This window comes from Hibiscus syriacus, unplaced genomic scaffold (assembly GCF_006381635.1).
Source record: "Hibiscus syriacus cultivar Baekdansim isolate YM2019G1 unplaced genomic scaffold, ASM638163v2 tig00110728_pilon, whole genome shotgun sequence".
NCBI lineage: Eukaryota > Viridiplantae > Streptophyta > Magnoliopsida > Malvales > Malvaceae > Hibiscus > Hibiscus syriacus.
In genome coordinates, this window is record NW_024062842.1 from 2,768 (window position 1) to 19,794 (window position 17,027).

The 17,027-nt window shown below is 35.0% G+C and overlaps 1 protein-coding gene across 1 annotated transcript; it reads right to left on the reverse strand.

The window, feature by feature from the left end:
• Positions 1 to 14,692: 14,692 nt before the first annotated feature.
• Positions 14,693 to 15,908, reverse strand: LOC120139122 (1-aminocyclopropane-1-carboxylate oxidase-like). The gene is made up of 4 exons (XM_039154446.1): positions 15,759 to 15,908; positions 15,481 to 15,692; positions 15,080 to 15,413; positions 14,693 to 14,992 (listed from the first exon to the last, which is right to left on the reverse strand). The coding sequence occupies exons 1-4, from the start codon at positions 15,861 to 15,863 to the stop codon at positions 14,732 to 14,734; spliced, it is 912 nt and encodes a 303-aa protein (XP_039010377.1). The 5' UTR covers positions 15,864 to 15,908; the 3' UTR covers positions 14,693 to 14,731.
• Positions 15,909 to 17,027: the final 1,119 nt, after the last annotated feature.

Genomic DNA, 17,027 nt, shown 5'->3' on the forward strand with positions numbered 1-17,027 from the left:
TAGCTCGTTCTCTTCTTTCAGTTTCGTCATGTTGGGCCAACACACATCCCATTGACTTCTCAAAGACAGTTAAATATAAAATCAATGGTTTGTTTGGGATTGGTGGCATCAAGACAGGAGCAGTAATTAAGTAACTCTTAATTCTATCGAAGCATTCTTGGCAACTATCATCCCATTCTCCTGGGTTTTGCTTTCTCAGTAATCGGAATATTGGATCACATTTCTCGGTCAACTGAGAGATGAATCTGGCAATATAATTTAACCTTCCCAGAAAACCTCGTACTTCCTTTTGCGTTCTAGGGGAGGTAATTCCAAAATTGCTTTGACTTTATCAGGATCTATTTCTATCCCATTCTCACTGACTACAAATCCCAATAACTTCCCTGAAGTAGCTCCAAATGTGCACTTGGTTGGGTTAAGCTTGAGCTGGTATTTTCTTAATCTTAAAAATAGTTTCCTTAAGACTTTTACATGTTCTTCTCCAGTTTGTGATTTGGCAATCATATCATCCACGTACACTTCTATATCCCTGTGCATCATATCGTGGAACAACGTAACCATGGCTCTTTGATATGTTGCCCCAGCGTTCTTAAGTCCAAAGGGCATCACCTTGTAGCAAACGTACCCCACATTGTCACAAAAGTTGTCTTTTCCATGTCTTCTGGGTCCATCTTAATTTGATTGTAACCTGAGAAACCATCCATGAAAGAGAAAGAGCATGACCAGCCGTATTGTCAACCAAAGTATCGATATGTGGGAGTGGAAAATTATCTTTGGGGCTCGCTCGATTGAGATCCCGGTAGTCAACACACATCCGAACTTTGCCATCTTTCTTTGGAACTGGCACTATGTTTGCTACCCATTCAGGGTACTTGGCCACTTGTAAAATCCAGCATCGAATTGTTTCTTCACTTCTTCCTTGATTTTTAATAGCATATCTGGTCTCATTCTTCGAAGTTTTTGCTGCACGGGCTTGCATTCCGGCTTTATTGGTAGCTTGTGCATCACAATGTCAGTCTCCAACCCCGACATATCTTGATAAGACCAAGCAAACACATCCCTATATTCCCGAAGAAGGCTTATAAGACCATCTCTTACTTTTGGTGAGAGTGAAGTGTCAATTTTAACTTCCTTTATATCCTCTTCTGTTCCCAAATTTATTGTTTCAGTTGTCTCTTTGTGGGGCAATATTTGTCTATCTTCTTACTCCATCATTCTAACAAGCTCAGAGTTTAACTCACATTCCTCTTCATCTTTATAACCCTCAGATTCTTCGAGACACATGTCATTTTCAAAATCAATTTGTGGTTCAAAATATCATTACTCGAACAGTTGATATCTGAAGACCTGCGAATCAAAAGGAGTATATTTGGCTGTGGACAAAAATTTTATCTAATATTTATCAAGAGAATAATTATCAATAAAGAATAAAGAATACTCAAGAGATGAATAAAATACTTGCTAAGATTAGAATGAAAGAAGAACACTGTTTCATTAAAGCAATGACAAATAACAATTTGTCCTTTTACAAAAGCCCTATTATATTTGGGTCAAAAGGAGACAGATTTGTTATTATGCATTACTTTGAAAAGTGCTTATAGAACACAGGGAGTTCTTCAACAGTGTAATTGTTCAAAACATAGCCAGGAGGACACGGACGGATTGATGCCAAGGAACACTCTCCAGTAGACTCATCTGTGATAACGTTGATGCTCAGGCTACCCAATAAATCTTCAACAATTTCTGTATCTTCAATATCCCCTGACTGTTTCAGCGTGTCAATCATAAATCCTCCAGACACAAAAGATTTGGAGAGTGGTGGAATGACCATGAGTCCCCAAACAAGGTCTTCTCCCTTTACTCTTGCCTTCCTCCTTTCCTTAAGCTTTTGTGCATCCTTGACTTTATCATGGTACGTTGGTTTGTATCCGAGACCAAAATAATTTCTCTTAGGAACTGAAGCCGACCCTTCAGTGATTCCTTGCAGTTTCTTTCCCAAGCCTTTCCCTACCTTTGCTCCTCTAGCTAAGGTCTCCTTTAATTGCATCTTTGTATTTTTTGAAAGATGAGGAATGGGAATTCTTTTGCCCTCAGAGATAAAAGTAGCATTAACAAATTCCAAGGACTGGAAGGAGGACTCTAGTGCATTTTCATCTACCCCTACATATGGTGCATCTGTAGTGATAGAGGCAATGATGTCTTCTTCCGCTTTGATGGTCACTAGAGTCCCATCAACAATGAATCGGAGCTTTTGGTGAAGGGAGGAAGGAACTGCCCCAGCCATGTGAATCCAGGGTCTCCCTAGCAAGCAACTATAACTCGGATGAATATCCATGACAACAAATCTACTTCAAATGTTGTAGGGCCAATTCTGAGAGGGATAATCATCTTCCCCATTATCTTGCGTTCTGTCCCATCAAATGCCCTTACAGCATTGCCACAAACCCTCATTTGTGATACATCCACATGAAGTCTATTTAGAGTGGCGAATGGCATAACATTCAAGGCCGATCCGTTGTCAATTAACACCCCTGAGACGATGACTCCTTTGCAATGAGCCGTAATGTGTAAAGCCTTGCCCCTGCCTTTTCCTTCTTCAGGTATTTCGTCATCATAAAATAAATAAAATTATCTGCATTAATATGATTTACCATCCTGTCCACACGTTCCACTGGTATATCCTTCCCTACAAAAGTTTCATTCAGCACTTTGATCAGAGTATTTCGATGTACTTCCGAATGCAACAGTAGAGATAACATTGAAATCCGCGCTGGGGTCTTATGAAGCTGTTCCACAATATTATACTCGCTGTGTTTCAGAAACTTTAAAAATTCCTGAGCCTCCTCAATCTTAACAGGCTCATTCAATTTATCATCAGGATCTTTAATAACCACATCCCTTGCTTTATCAGCCTTTCCAGGAGCATAGCATCTTCCACTCCTGGTGAAAAATCCAACTTCAGCAACCTCTTCCTCCTTACTCTCAGGAGTATTAATTTGGCATGTATAGTCCCAAGGAACACTCTTGTTACTCTTGTAGGCAAAAGGCGCAGGGGTTTTGATCACCACCCTAGATGTTATACTTCCACTGCTGGCCTCGTAATTTGGCTTCGATATGACCAGGACAGGCTTTTTTAAATTCTTTTCAGCTTCCCTTGAATTTTCTTCAGAAGCGCAGATATATCTTTCATTCTCACTCATTCTTTCTTCATAGAACTGCAACTCCTGCTTGTTCATTAATTCTTGGACTATCTGCCTGAATTCTTGACAATCCTGAATCTGATGACCATTTTCACCATGGTATTCACAAAAGTTCTCTGTCTTTCCCGTTGAGCATTCATTTCTAGGGCTTAACAACCCTCTCTCCTTTATTTGAGCATATACCCATTTCAGTGGTGTTCTTATTTCTTCAATTCTCCTCTTAATTCTCTGATTTTCCTCAATAGCGTTCACTCCCTGATTCTGATGATTTGGGAGTGGGTTTGCAGCAACACAGGGTGCTTCAGAATCATTAAAGGACACCACCTTTCTCTTGATCAGATCTTCAACCACTCTTTTAAAAGCGAGACACTTTTCAATGTTATGTCCTCTGAGATTTGCATGATACTCGCATGTCTCATTTTCGTTGAACCATTTTGGATAAGGTGGTTTAATTGGATCAATGAATTTTGGTGATACTACGTGAGCTTGGACTAATCCATGGAAGAGCTCACTGTAAGTCATTGGTATGGGAGTGAACGTCATCCTTTCATTGTTATGCTCGCGCTTAGTCTCTCCTTGGGATGAAGAAGAGTTTCCCATCTTCGGCTTACTCACAGAGAAATTTACATTATTCACCTCTCCTTCTTTCCTTTTCACATAGGGTTTCTTTGCAGGAGTTTGGCTACCGACAATCTGCCCCTTCTTTAATGCTCTCTCAATCATCTCTCCACACATCACGATATCAGAAGCTCTTAGTTGCCACTCCTAACATATGATCAATATAAGGAGATTTTAACGTATCTATAAACATGGTTATAAACTCCCTCTCAATAAGTGGTGGGTGCACTTGAGCAGCAATATCCCCCAGCGCTGAGCGTACTGTCGGAAGGTCTCATTATGCTTCATCTCCATATTTTGGAGAGTAACGCGATCAGGCATCATATCGGTAACGTGTTGATATTGTTCTTTAAACGCATTGGCCAAATCCTTCCAAGAACCTATTTTATCTCGGGTTAATTGGTTATACCATCTGACAGCTGACCCCGTCAAGCTGGCCTGGAAACAGTGAATTAATAGCCCATCATCCCTCACAAATCCTGTCATTCTTCGACAAAACATGGTCAAGTGAGCAACAGGACAAGTTTTTCCATCATACTTTTCAAATTCCGGCATCTTGAACTTTGGTGGTAATACTAGGTCTGGCACAAGACTCAATTCCTCTGCATTCATTCCGTCTTGAGAACCCTGCTTTCCCATTTCTTTAAAAAACCCTTTGCACCAGTCCTTTAAATGCTCTGGTACTTCCGTTTTAGGTTTCTCCATTTCCTCAGGATCTACATCAATATACTCATGAGGACTGTTTTGAGGGTTAGTCGTGGCCATTTGAACCTTTACAGCTGAAGACCCTGCAGGATGTTCAACTAGCTTTTCAGGTGAGATAACTAGTCTCGGGGTAGACTCCTGTCTAGAAACTTCAACAGGGGCCGTGCTTGGTTCTTTAACTGTTTCAGTACGTAACCCAGACATCTTGGTCATCATCTCATTCATCATATTAGCCTGGCTTTGTAGGATTTGATCTATAATTGACTTTTGTGACTGATCCATCTTTGCCTGCCATTCTTGTTGTATTCTTAGTAAATCTTCTTGCATTTCTCTCTTTAATTGATCCAGCTTGGCCTCCATGGCTCTACTTCGCGTGTGATAAGGATTGGAGTTCTTACTTGCCAGAATCGTCTGTCACATAACCCTTCGGAAATTAATTTTATTGTTCTTTTAAATTCGAATGCATATTATTGGTAATGTGCTATAAATGGTTCATTTTATTGGTGATGCATTATAAATGATGAATATACTTATGCATAATGAATGATGCAAGTATGAAATGCAAATAAAAGGCGTTGACCCAAGCAGTAACCATTCGGAAATACTTTCATTGGATAAAAGTTTCACTCATTACAAAGGAGTTCTATTACATATAAGGCCTAGCCCTCAGACTCAGCTCTACAATTTCATTCATAATGGCGATGATCTCCCTTGTATATTCAGAAACCGGATTTGTGCGCAGTTGGATGATCTCCGCTCTATTGGCTAATTCGTTCATGTACCGAGCCACTTCACCCATTTGAGCAATAGCTTCCCCCATCATGCGCTCGCGTTCATCTACCAAGGATCGATAGTGCTCATATGTATTTTCCCATCCCTTATTGATGCGTTTGATTTCTTTTTCTAGACTGGTAATATGAATTCGGCACTTCTGGAGTTCACCTTTCAATTCTCTGATTTCCTTCTGGAAGGATTTGTTTTCTTCGAGAGCAACTCTTAGGTCTACTGAAGCGGGAGGAACTTGCACTTGCAGAAGGGATTGCTCAAGGCTCGATACATGACTTTTGAGCTCATCATTCATAGCTCGAGATTGGTTCATCTCATGTTCGAATCTCATCTGTAATTCTCCCATTTCTCCTGTGAGCTCATCTACTTGCTGACTTTTTGTCGAGAATCTCTGCATCCACGATCCAATCTCTGCCTGCTTTCTATCGAGGAATCGATTCCATCCCTGTCTCTCAGACCACATCTCTTCTTTCTTTTGCTTTCTTTCTTCTTCGAACTCTAAAATTCTTCGATATTTGTCCTCAAAGTTCTCAATTATACTGTTCATCTCAGTTTTTAACCCTTGGACTTGATTCTTTTCTTCTTCTAATTCTTTCAGGCTGACTTCTTTTTCTTCATGGAGTTTTTGAGCTCTACGAGCCTCAGCTTTATACTGCTTGATCAATTCCTTTTTATCGGCCTCTAGCTCGCATACTTTTGCTTTTCCAGCTTCTATCTTCTTGATCTGACACTTGTTCTCAATTTCCAGACTTTTGATTCGCCGTCTTGCAGCCGCTAATTCTCTGGATCCAAGTTTCTTTCTCACTTGCTGCACCCTTTGATAATCTTTTTTTAAGTCTTCTAAATCGGCTTCCACCTCCTCTTTCCGTTCTCTCATCATTATAAACTGTCTGGCATGAAATTCAGCCTCGATAGTCAACATGAAGTTTTCTCTCTCCATCTCTTCTATTTTCTTGGAATCTTTAGCCTTTTCCATTTCAAACTCAATTCTTTGGATTTCCAAATTCGAAGGGATATTTCTGATTTGTTCTTCTATCGACCTTGATCCCTCTCCAGATGTTAAAGGTATCTTATCATTTACCCTCCTGATTCTCCAGGCTTCATAATCAGGCGTCAAGATAACATCCGCTCCAACCACTTTAGTCCTAAAAGTCATCCTCCAGGAATCAGCCACATCTTTGATTTTCTTTCTATAATTGCCTTCTTTATAATCAAATTCAGCACCAGTCAACCCATGAGTCACGGGAACAAACTGTCGGGCACCGTACTGTCTCAATATCAACAAAGAAGCGTATCCCACTCCTCCCCATAGTCCCAGTAATATAATCCAATCCAAATCTCCACATTTGAACAAGATTTGTGTATGCATCAGCCACGGTGTTCGCCATGCTATGTTTTGACTTTGTAGATTCCGGAAGAAATCAATCCATTGATCTTTCTGAGATACTTCAGGCCACTCCTTCGTAAGATACTCAGCGACAGGAGAATAATCTTTCAAAAAACGATTATAGTTGACTTTTTCTTCCTTCCAGAAATGGCTTCTGATCCACACAGTAAGCAATTGAGCACATCCCATAAAACGACCTCCCCCCAACCTTCTACATATATTCAAAGATCGGAAAGTTTCAGCAAGAATTGCATGGACTGGATTCACCTCTCTTCCTAACTTCTCAACCAAATCGACTACTGCTAGCTCGATCAATCCCAAACATTTTGGAAAGATTACCAAACCATATATACCCAAAGCAAATACATCTCTACGCACGTTTTCATCTACATGTGCTTCAGCTATCTTTTGTAAGTGAGACCATGGCACTCCCTCACTTTCTCCCTTGCGTTGCAAACGATCATTCACCCATTTGTCGCTTGTGCCCGAGATCTTTGCAAGCTTTGACTTAAAAGAAGGTCCTTTTATCGACCGGGAGTAAACTTTGTCCACTTTAACGCTTGTCAAATTCAACAGAAATTGGTATTCCTCGAGGGTTGGAGTCATGTCCTCTCGGTTGAATGTGAAACAACTATAGGCCAGATTCCAAAACTGTATTATGCTTCGTATGAGAACCGGGTCTACCTTCACGTATATCAGATGAAATATATCCCCATAAGTCTGTTGAAAAGCTTGCCTCTCAATAAGATTCCAGCTTTCCCAAATTGTTTTCAATCCCTGAAGTTCATTCTGTTTTAAAGAAGCTGGTGTATAATCAGACAGATCCGACACGTAGTTCCTTGATAGACTATCTCCCTGCTCTTTCTGCTTGGCTTCGGACCAGTTCCTTACATCTGCTGGATTTACTTCTTTGTTTAGGAAACTCCTTTCCATCGTGAAAGTCTTTCCACTTTACCGATACTCACAGATCAATCGCCTTTCTAATGATATGTCTATGCAGTATGAAAAGATAAACAAAACAAACAAAACAGTTAGTCACAACAATTGTATAAATTTAACATAAAAAGATATGTAAAACGGGAAATAAATCTATTCTATTTATGTATTATCTACCCGAATAATATTCCTCAAAAAGGGTCCTATCCGAACATGCTCTCTACCCTTCTAAATTAATTAAATTCTAACTGCACCTAAATTCTATTTCATATGCTTTAACAGAATAAATCTATTCTACACACTCAAAAATAAATAAATAAAATAAAATAAAAAGGTTAGAGAGTTTCTCCATTGTGTACGCCTATTTTGGGTACCTATTGACGGACAGAGGTTCAGTATGACTCTACCTAGTGTGACCGTGCTATGGTTCACTATATGCATGGTTTCAGCTCTAACAGGAAAAAAGGAACTCGAATTGTCCTTGATGTCGGTGCCCCCTTGGGCTACCAAACCCTCAATCCTCACCCATTACAGGTTTCAAACGGACCGAGTTCAATTCGAGGGGATTCACTGCCTTATACCCATACGAGGAATAAATTCCTACGAAGGTATAAGGTATGTATCCCATGGGTTATTTGCTAAAACTCATACGAAGAATAAATTCTTACGAGAGTAAAGCAATCACCCTAATTAATTTGGATCGAAACTCATGTCTAGAGCTCATGTTATGCTAATGAAAGTGATGTGTGTGAGGAGAAACAAACAAACCTTTGACTCAAAAACAGGGAAAATAAAAATAAAAAAAACACCCAACGAGAACTAAGAAATATCTGAAAAAAATGAAAACAATTAAAATGTTAGTATATAAAAATAAAGAGATAAAAATAATACATAAAAATTCAATAAATAGATCATAGCTTTACTAAAGATTCGAACTTATAATTTCCACCATAACGACTATATATAAGCGACCGACAGCCTGACTCTCTAGAGGTCCCCAGCAGAGTCGCCAAGCTGTCATAACCATTTTTTTTTTGCAAAACAATTAAATATTATTTTAAAAACGATTACGACTTTATTTTGGAAAAATTGGTGATTTTGAACGGATTTGAATAAAATTTAAAAGAGTCGCCATCGACCTTTGGGTTAGGTAGGTCGAATACCCAAAAACGTCTTTTAAAAACAATTTTAAGAAAAATAATTTTATAAGACAAAAATTTGGTCTACGTTACCAAAGATTCATTTAAAACAGGTTCGGGAGTCGGTTACGTGTGGGGAAGGGTGAACACCCCACAACGACCAAAATTGGTACTGTGTAGCTTACACATCGTCGTAAATGATGGAAATTACAATTTGAATATGAAGTAAAAAAAAAAAAAATATATGATCTATTTATTGAATATTTGTTAAAATTAAAATAATAGAAATACTTCACTTGGTAAGAAATCTCGAGATTTGCAATCCTTCAACGGGAAAGCTATCTCATCTATTTCTTATCTATAAAGTATATCCTATCTTTGAATTACCACTAAATAATATCGTCATGAGTAGAAAATACGATATGCTTACTTTATGTATCGTTAATATTAACATAACAGCCATTGATACGATGAAAATTATGAAAATAGAATAATAAATAAATTGTGATTTATTTATTGAATATTAGTTAAAATAAAAAAAAATCCTTTTCTCGATAAGAAATCTCGAGATTTGCAATCCTCCACCGGGAAAGCTACCTCGTCTATATCTTACTTGTAAAGAATATTTTCTCTTTAAATTAAAAGATAACGACAAAAATTGACATAAAATACATCATATTATACTTTTCCAAAACATACATCACTCATATTAAGATTCAATGAAGAAATAATAATAAAGATTAAAATTTAAATATTAAACAATATGACCATCAAATAAATTAATCAAAAAAATAAAAACAATAAAAAATAATTTCTATAAGCTTGTAAAAGGAAGAATTTGCATTTTTATTTATTCAGTTTGAACATCGTATCGGATTGTACCACCTCGATCCAGTGATACTTTCCACGCCCGTTCTATAAATATGTGTTCTTGAAATTATTCGAATAATATACAATAGAGAAATACAATGGAAATAAATATAAATAAAATATGCAAAGTAGAATCTTTACATTAAATGAAACAAACAACATTATTTACATAATACAAATAACCATAAAATATGTAAAATACATTCATACATAAATAACTAAAATAAAACTAAGTTAACACTACAAACCAAAATACAAGCCAAATAAGCACATATGATAATTTCAGGGACCAAAATGACGTTTAACCAAGCTTAAGGGGCTAGAATAACGACAAAAAAAAAGAAATTTAAGGACCAAAATACAAATACAGAAATTTAAAGGGCTAAAATCGAAGAAACATAAGTTAAAGAACTAAACTGAAATTACCCAAAAACATGAAGGATCAACGAAATATTTAAACCAAATGCCAAAACAGTGACTAAAACAGAAGATGCATAAATCTGAGGGCCAAATTCGAACATCAGCTAAAATTACACTACACATGCAAATAAGGACTAAAACGATCATTATACGAAACAAGCAACCAAAAATCTAAACACTTAGAAACTATAATACTAATCATATAGGATTAAAACGGAACAAGAAATAAATAAAGAGCTCAAAATAGAAAGATGAAATTTCATTTAGGATCATATTACAACCATTACAAAGCTAAAGGGATTTAAAATGTAGTTATCCTAAGAAAATAACAAAACACGGAAGAAGTTATGAGGACCCATACTGTCATTATCCCCTTTTAACCCAGCATCCGACCCTCCCCTGTCTCAGAACGACGTCGTTTGACGTCTGAGATATACCCTTTAAGGGTTATTATGAAACCCTAAAATCATTTCCTCTCCCCTCTCATCCCCTCAGCCGCAGACCCAACCCGTGGGAGAGAACTCTCCCTCGGCTCACCGCCATGGGAGGCGACCAAGCCTCCTGCCACCGCTAATCAGTGGCCACTAAACCGATCAACCATCCCCCCACGAACGACCTCTCCTTTGAAACCCGACCTCTAGAACCCAAACCCACAACTTATATCAACCGAAACCAACCCCCCCAAAACCAGAAAAACAAAGACTTTACCTTCAGATATGGGGCTAGCTGGGATCGGGGAAGGTCACAGCGAGATTCACGGTGGTGGTTAGAGAAGGTAAAACTTTTCTTTTTTCTCTCTTTTTTTTTCTGTTTCGATTTTTCTCTCCGTATCCTCTCTTCTCTTTTTTTTCTGTTCTTTTATCTTTGCTTCCCCGGATTTCTGGTGAGATGATGATGATATCTAGGTAGAGCCTGGCTTTTTTCTGATTTGGTAGGATAGAAATCCCGAATATTTAGGGATTTATTGGTATTTAAATTTGGAAATTAGATTTTGTGAGATTTGAACTGTATATGATGCATTTTCTTGATTGGCTTTGCTGTAGATGACAATAGTGGAACAGTTGGGGTCAGGCCGGAACAGTGATGGTGGCGGCGCCCGGGAAGCTGAGGAGTCACACGGCGGCTGGAACTCCAAACAGAAGTGGCGGCTGAGTAGGGGATTAGGGTTTGAAACCCTAATTGGTTTTAGGGTTTGAAACCCTAATCTGATTTAGGGTTTGAAACCCTAATCTGATTTAGGGTTTGAAACCCTAATCTGATTTAGGGTTTGAAACCCTAATCTGATGGGTTATTGGGCTCCGGGATTGGGCCAATTGGGCTTTTGTAATCTGAATTGGGCTTAGGGATTAGGCCTGCAAAAAATTGTAATAATAAATAATAATAAAATAATAAGATAACGATAATAATAATAATAATAAAATAACGGAAAAAAAAAAACCGGACAAAAACGGGTGTTTACAGAATATATATTTATTCAGGATATTTATTTGACTAAAAAGGAAACTTACAAAGAAAAAAAAAATACTCAAACTGTGTTTTCATTCTTAATCAACATAAAATAGATTATACTTTTTGTTTTCAGTCAAACTAATTTTTTTTATTTTTCTTGATTAATTTGAATACGATCGAATTCGGATCAAACTCTAATCTTATAATAAAATATCGGTTTAATTAATAATATTGATATATAATATTTTAAAGGTGATTCTTTCTAAAAATGCTTATTAATTTTGTATTAAAATTTTGGAAAAATACAAATAATTCTAATATTGTATGAAAAAAAACCCTGATTTTGTAGGGAAACAAATAAAATAAAAGCAATGGTAGAACTTTCCCTATGTAGAAGACAATAGAACTTATTGGCAGGCCATCTCATTGCTGCATTCTGACGAATATTGACGGTGCATGTGCTTCTTCAAGTGGATTACTTTTCAGAAATTGTTTGGAAAAACAAGGATTAATTTAAATAAAATATTTTTAATTATTTTTTAATCTGAAATCAAAAGGTCAATATCTTATCAACGAATTATATGCTCCTAAACTATAAAAGATAAATAAATATACAAACAACCCGTTGGTCTAGCTAGTGGGATGAGGTACTAGGTCCCTTAAGCATAGTCAGGGGTTCAAATCCTCGAATGGAGAAAATTAGGTTGGAAGGGTCGCCCTCGCCTCTGCAATACCAGATATGGATTAATCGATCAAAAGATCGGATGTCAATGATTACTTCAAAAAAGAAAAAAGAAAAATAAATATTCTTCTATTAGTTGTCTAACCCTAAATTATTTGCATCCTCTACAATTAATGCTTGCATGCATAATCTTGTTCTAATTTGATTAATAATGCACCTAATAATCCTGGTTAGTGACTTCCATTTATATATATATGAACTTCTTAGCCGCCAGCCTTTCAATTAATTAACAAGTTATTTTCAATCGTACACAATCAGTTTATTGTTCATTTTATTATACGAAAATCATAGCATTAAAAAGGTTATCTTATGTAGTTACTAATTATTTTAGATTTTGAAGAAAAACAACTAAACTTTGATGAAATAATATATTTTTATTATTAAATAACATTCCTAATGATATCAATTTGTTTCAAATTATGATTTAATTGCCTATTTTTTTTAATATTTTTCATGTCTGTCATATGACATATGTATAAAGTTTATGATTATTTTTTTCAATAATGTTGTTTTTAAAATATATATTTAGATTCTCTCCTTAAAAATGTAATGTATACTGTCATTATATCTAACACTTATTAATTCAATTGTTTAATTTGTTGACACTATCTTTCGTTTACTTTATAGATTTTATTACACTCAAACTATCTCCAATTTTAAAGTAACTTACCTATATGTTATATGGATAATATTAAATAGGGATTACAATTTAATTCAAAATCGATGGATTTTGATTCGACTCAATTCGATAAGGTCGGATTTTAAAAAAAATCATATTATGGTCAGGTCGTCGAGTTTGGGTGGAGAGTGAAAAAACTCAGACCCTATCCGACATAATAATTTAATTTCTTTAAAAATATTATTTTTTTAATTACGTCTTTATTTTATACCAGTCGAGTTGGTCGTATCGAATTTATACTCTAAAAATTTGGGTCAAGCTGGAATCAGATGGATGATATATATATTTTTGGGTCGGGTCGGATGAAAAATATATAATTTTCGGATCAGATCAAATTCAAGTGAAAGATACATATTTATAAGTCGGGTCAAGTTGACCAAAAACTCAATCCTAACACGATTTGTTATCATCCCTAATATTAAATTATTAATATGCATATTTATTACATGATCAATTTAAATTTAATGTGTTAAAATATTCGCGTGATATGTATTTTCGTATATATAATTTTATCTATATTTATAGATATATTTCAATTTAAATCCGAGTCGATATTTAATATATAAAATCACAACTAAACAACTAAAAGAACTTAATTAATATAATTTTAATGCTTCAAAATATAATTAAAATAGTGATAAATTTTAAAATTGAAAGATAATTTAAAAACACTATCTGAAATTAATTTTTAATTGTTTATATCAAATTAATACATGTGACTTGGTAGATCTAGATCATGATTTAAAACACTTTATGTAATTATATACATGAAATTATGATTATAGCTTAATTGTATAAATAAAAATTTTAATTGAATTTAATTATATACTTTTAAAAAATATATATGCATTTAATTTCAAAATAATATAATTATTTATGAATATATATATAAACATAAAATAATGATACGTCGAAAATGACTTTGATATTTTTTAAAAATCAAATCAAAATACTATAAAATGAAAGTTTGTGTTACGTCATACATTCAACCAAAACTTATATATATAATTCTAATATTTAACCTTTTTATTATTTTTTCATAATTTAATAAATAATAAATAAAACATGCCTTCTTTTCATTTCAGTTGTTTCTACGTTTGTTATTAAAGTTATTTTCAAGCTTAGAAAATCGATAAAGATGACCCACAGATTTTTCTTTATATTCTCAAAACAGGAACGTAGGATTAAATCTTAGATATAATATTATTAAAGTAAGTAATTATAAATTTTGAATATAAATTCTAAATTATGTTTATTTTTATCGTTTCATGATTAAACATTTTTTAAAATCTTAAAATTTAAATTTGAATTTTCTTATTAAAAATAAAATTTATTTCAATATTATTGTAACATTTATAATATTATTATCAAAAACAAAGATAAACACAATATTTTATATTAGGGATGAACTTTTAAAATTTTAAGAGGAAGAAGAACTTATATAATTATAAGAGATGAAAATATATTATCAATAAAAAATATAAAAATATTTAAAACTTTTAAGAAATTGTTTGTAATTTTCGGATAAAATATTACCATAGCATTCACTTTCATTGGTCCAAGAAAAACAAAATGATGAAACCCATTTTAGTACGTAATAATACATATAGTAATAAGATATTATTGTAATTATTGTTGGTGTTGCATGATGGATAAAACTAGTACATAAGAGACGTGGGCTTTCTTCTGAGTTTTTCCCAGAATTCTTTTTTTACTTTCGATTTATAAGCATCGAATTCATTAATTTTTATTTAGTACCAGAAGTTATAAATAGACAAAGCACGATCGAACTCCATGACATTAAGCTGTTGCAGTGGATATGGCTTTTATGGCTTGAAACCTTGGCTCCTTGGCCTGGAATTTCGTTCCAGCATACACCTTCATATAATCTTCAAACACATATTTGGGATACTCTTCTGCTTCATTCTCCACCAGAGCCGGTGCCGGATAGATAACGGCGTCGCTACCGGGATTGTAAAACGAAGCGATCGACATTCGAGTCCCCTCAGTTTGTGCCATCACTTGGTGCTCCACACTTTTGTATTTCCCATTGCTGATAACCTGCGTGTTCCAAACAATTCAGCTTCTCAACTTCTCAAAACATAATGTAGTATGGCGATACACAGAGAAATCGATAGAGTCGAATACCTCGAGTTGATCCCCGAGGTTTATCACGATGGAGTGGCGCATCGGGGGAACATCGATCCATTCGCCGGCTTTAAGAATCTGGAGACCGCCAACTACAGGGTCTTGAAAGAGTAATATGATGCCACCGGCATCGGTATGAGCTCGAAGGCCCTTGATTTTGTCCGGTGTCGGGCACGGCGGATAGTTGCTAACTTTGGTGGCGAATGTAGGACCGTTTGTCCCGTTGAATGCATTTTTCAGGTACCCTTTTTCTAGTCCAAGATTCTCGCAGAACAAGTCCAGGAGCTCCTCTGCTAGCTTCTCCAACTTGACAGCAAATTCCTTGATCACTTTCCTGCAATTTTTTTAAATGGATTAAATTTTAAGAAACAATGAATTACTTTAGTTCCACCGATATTAACCTGTATTCATCAGTGAGATCTGGGATTTCAGACAGGTTCGATTGTGGAAGATGGCGCAAGAAAAGCGTGCTCTCCCAGTCAACATCAGTGAGGTCGGCTTTGCTGGTGGCTACCAGTTCCTTGAACCTCTGCTCCATGCACGTCTTGTAATGCTCCTTCGTCAACCTTTCCACCGTGTCCAGAAAATCATGGGGAATCCCATGGTCCAGTACCTGAAATCCAACGACATATTAACAGTAATAAATAATGAGAATGGTTTTGAATTTGATCAGATATACCTGAAAGAAGCCCCAGTTTTGACAGGCATCGTTGATTTTCTCGAGGGTTGCGGATCTCTTATCACCATTTAGCTTCTCCAAATTGATCACTGGGAAAGTCGCCATCTCTGTGAATTTACCACCTTTTTTCTCGAAGGCTCGCGCTTTTAGTTTTGATGTTAGAAAGCTCAAGACTTGTTTAATGCAGAATGGAAGAATGGTGAGGGGGGTATTTATAGATGTTTCATGGTCGAGGTTTTAACAGACTAAGAATCCATTTGGAAAAATTAATATTTACGCACTTCTATTAAAACAGAATGGAAAAGTAATGCAAATAAAATTCTATTAAAGTAATGGAAAAGTAAAATGTTTTTTTTTTTAGTTCTGGAATTTCTCGCTTTTATTAATAGATTTGATTTTATAGGATCAACTGAAAAAATATTTTAACGTTAAAAATTTATAAATTAGGTAAATAATTGATAATCATAAAATTTGGAATTTTAAAAACCTTCCTTTCACATTATTAACTTTATTTAGAGGTGGTAATTAGAATTTTTAGATCGGCTTTAAGTTTAATTATTTGAGTTTAGGTTGTATTTGATTTGGGTTTGATTCAAGTCGGATCAAATTTAGTTCTGATTTATGATAAGTCCGATATTAGTCAAGATTGAATCAATTAATTTTTAGATCAGTTAATATCAGATCGATTGATTTTTTTATTTTTTTGATATCAGATTGATTTATTTAGAGGCAAGGACTAACCAAGGGGGCAATCGTCTCCTGGAAATTTTAAATTTTCATATAATTATTGTTTTTTTTATATTTTCTATTTTCTCCTTAAAATTTTATACGTGCATCTCCTTAAAATTTTATAATTTCCTTTGCATAAAATTATATGTTCGTCTCTAATTTTAGGTAGAGTTACTATCATATCAACCAATTTTTGAGTTAGGTCAATAGCATGTCGATTTTTGAATCATTATGATGTCATATCAATCAATTTTTAATTAGGATAATTCTTTGGATCTTTGGATTAGTTAGAACTATTTATTTTTGACAATTTCTAAATTAAATCATAATCTCACATAAAGAGGAAGGGAATATGAGACTCTAGGGGAAGGAAGGAGAGTGCTCATAGTGAGTATAGAACACATGACCTAAGGGAATACGAGAGAACAAAAATGAGTAGTTGACCAATTGATTAAGTGTGTTTGCTCTAATTTTACTCGACAAATTATATAGTCCCAAATATTTATTAAAATGGTGATTTTAGTTCTTTTTTTTATAGCG

Coding starts and splice junctions, on each gene's coding strand:
- LOC120139122 (XM_039154446.1), bottom strand. CDS start 15,863: ATGGCGACTTTCCCAGTGATCAATTTGGAGAAGCTAAATGGTGATAAG. Junction 15,693..15,758: donor AAAACTGGGGCTTCTTTCAG/GTATATCTGATC, acceptor GTTGGATTTCAG/GTACTGGACCATGGGATTCC. Junction 15,414..15,480: donor GATCTCACTGATGAATACAG/GTTAATATCGGT, acceptor AAAAAATTGCAG/GAAAGTGATCAAGGAATTTG.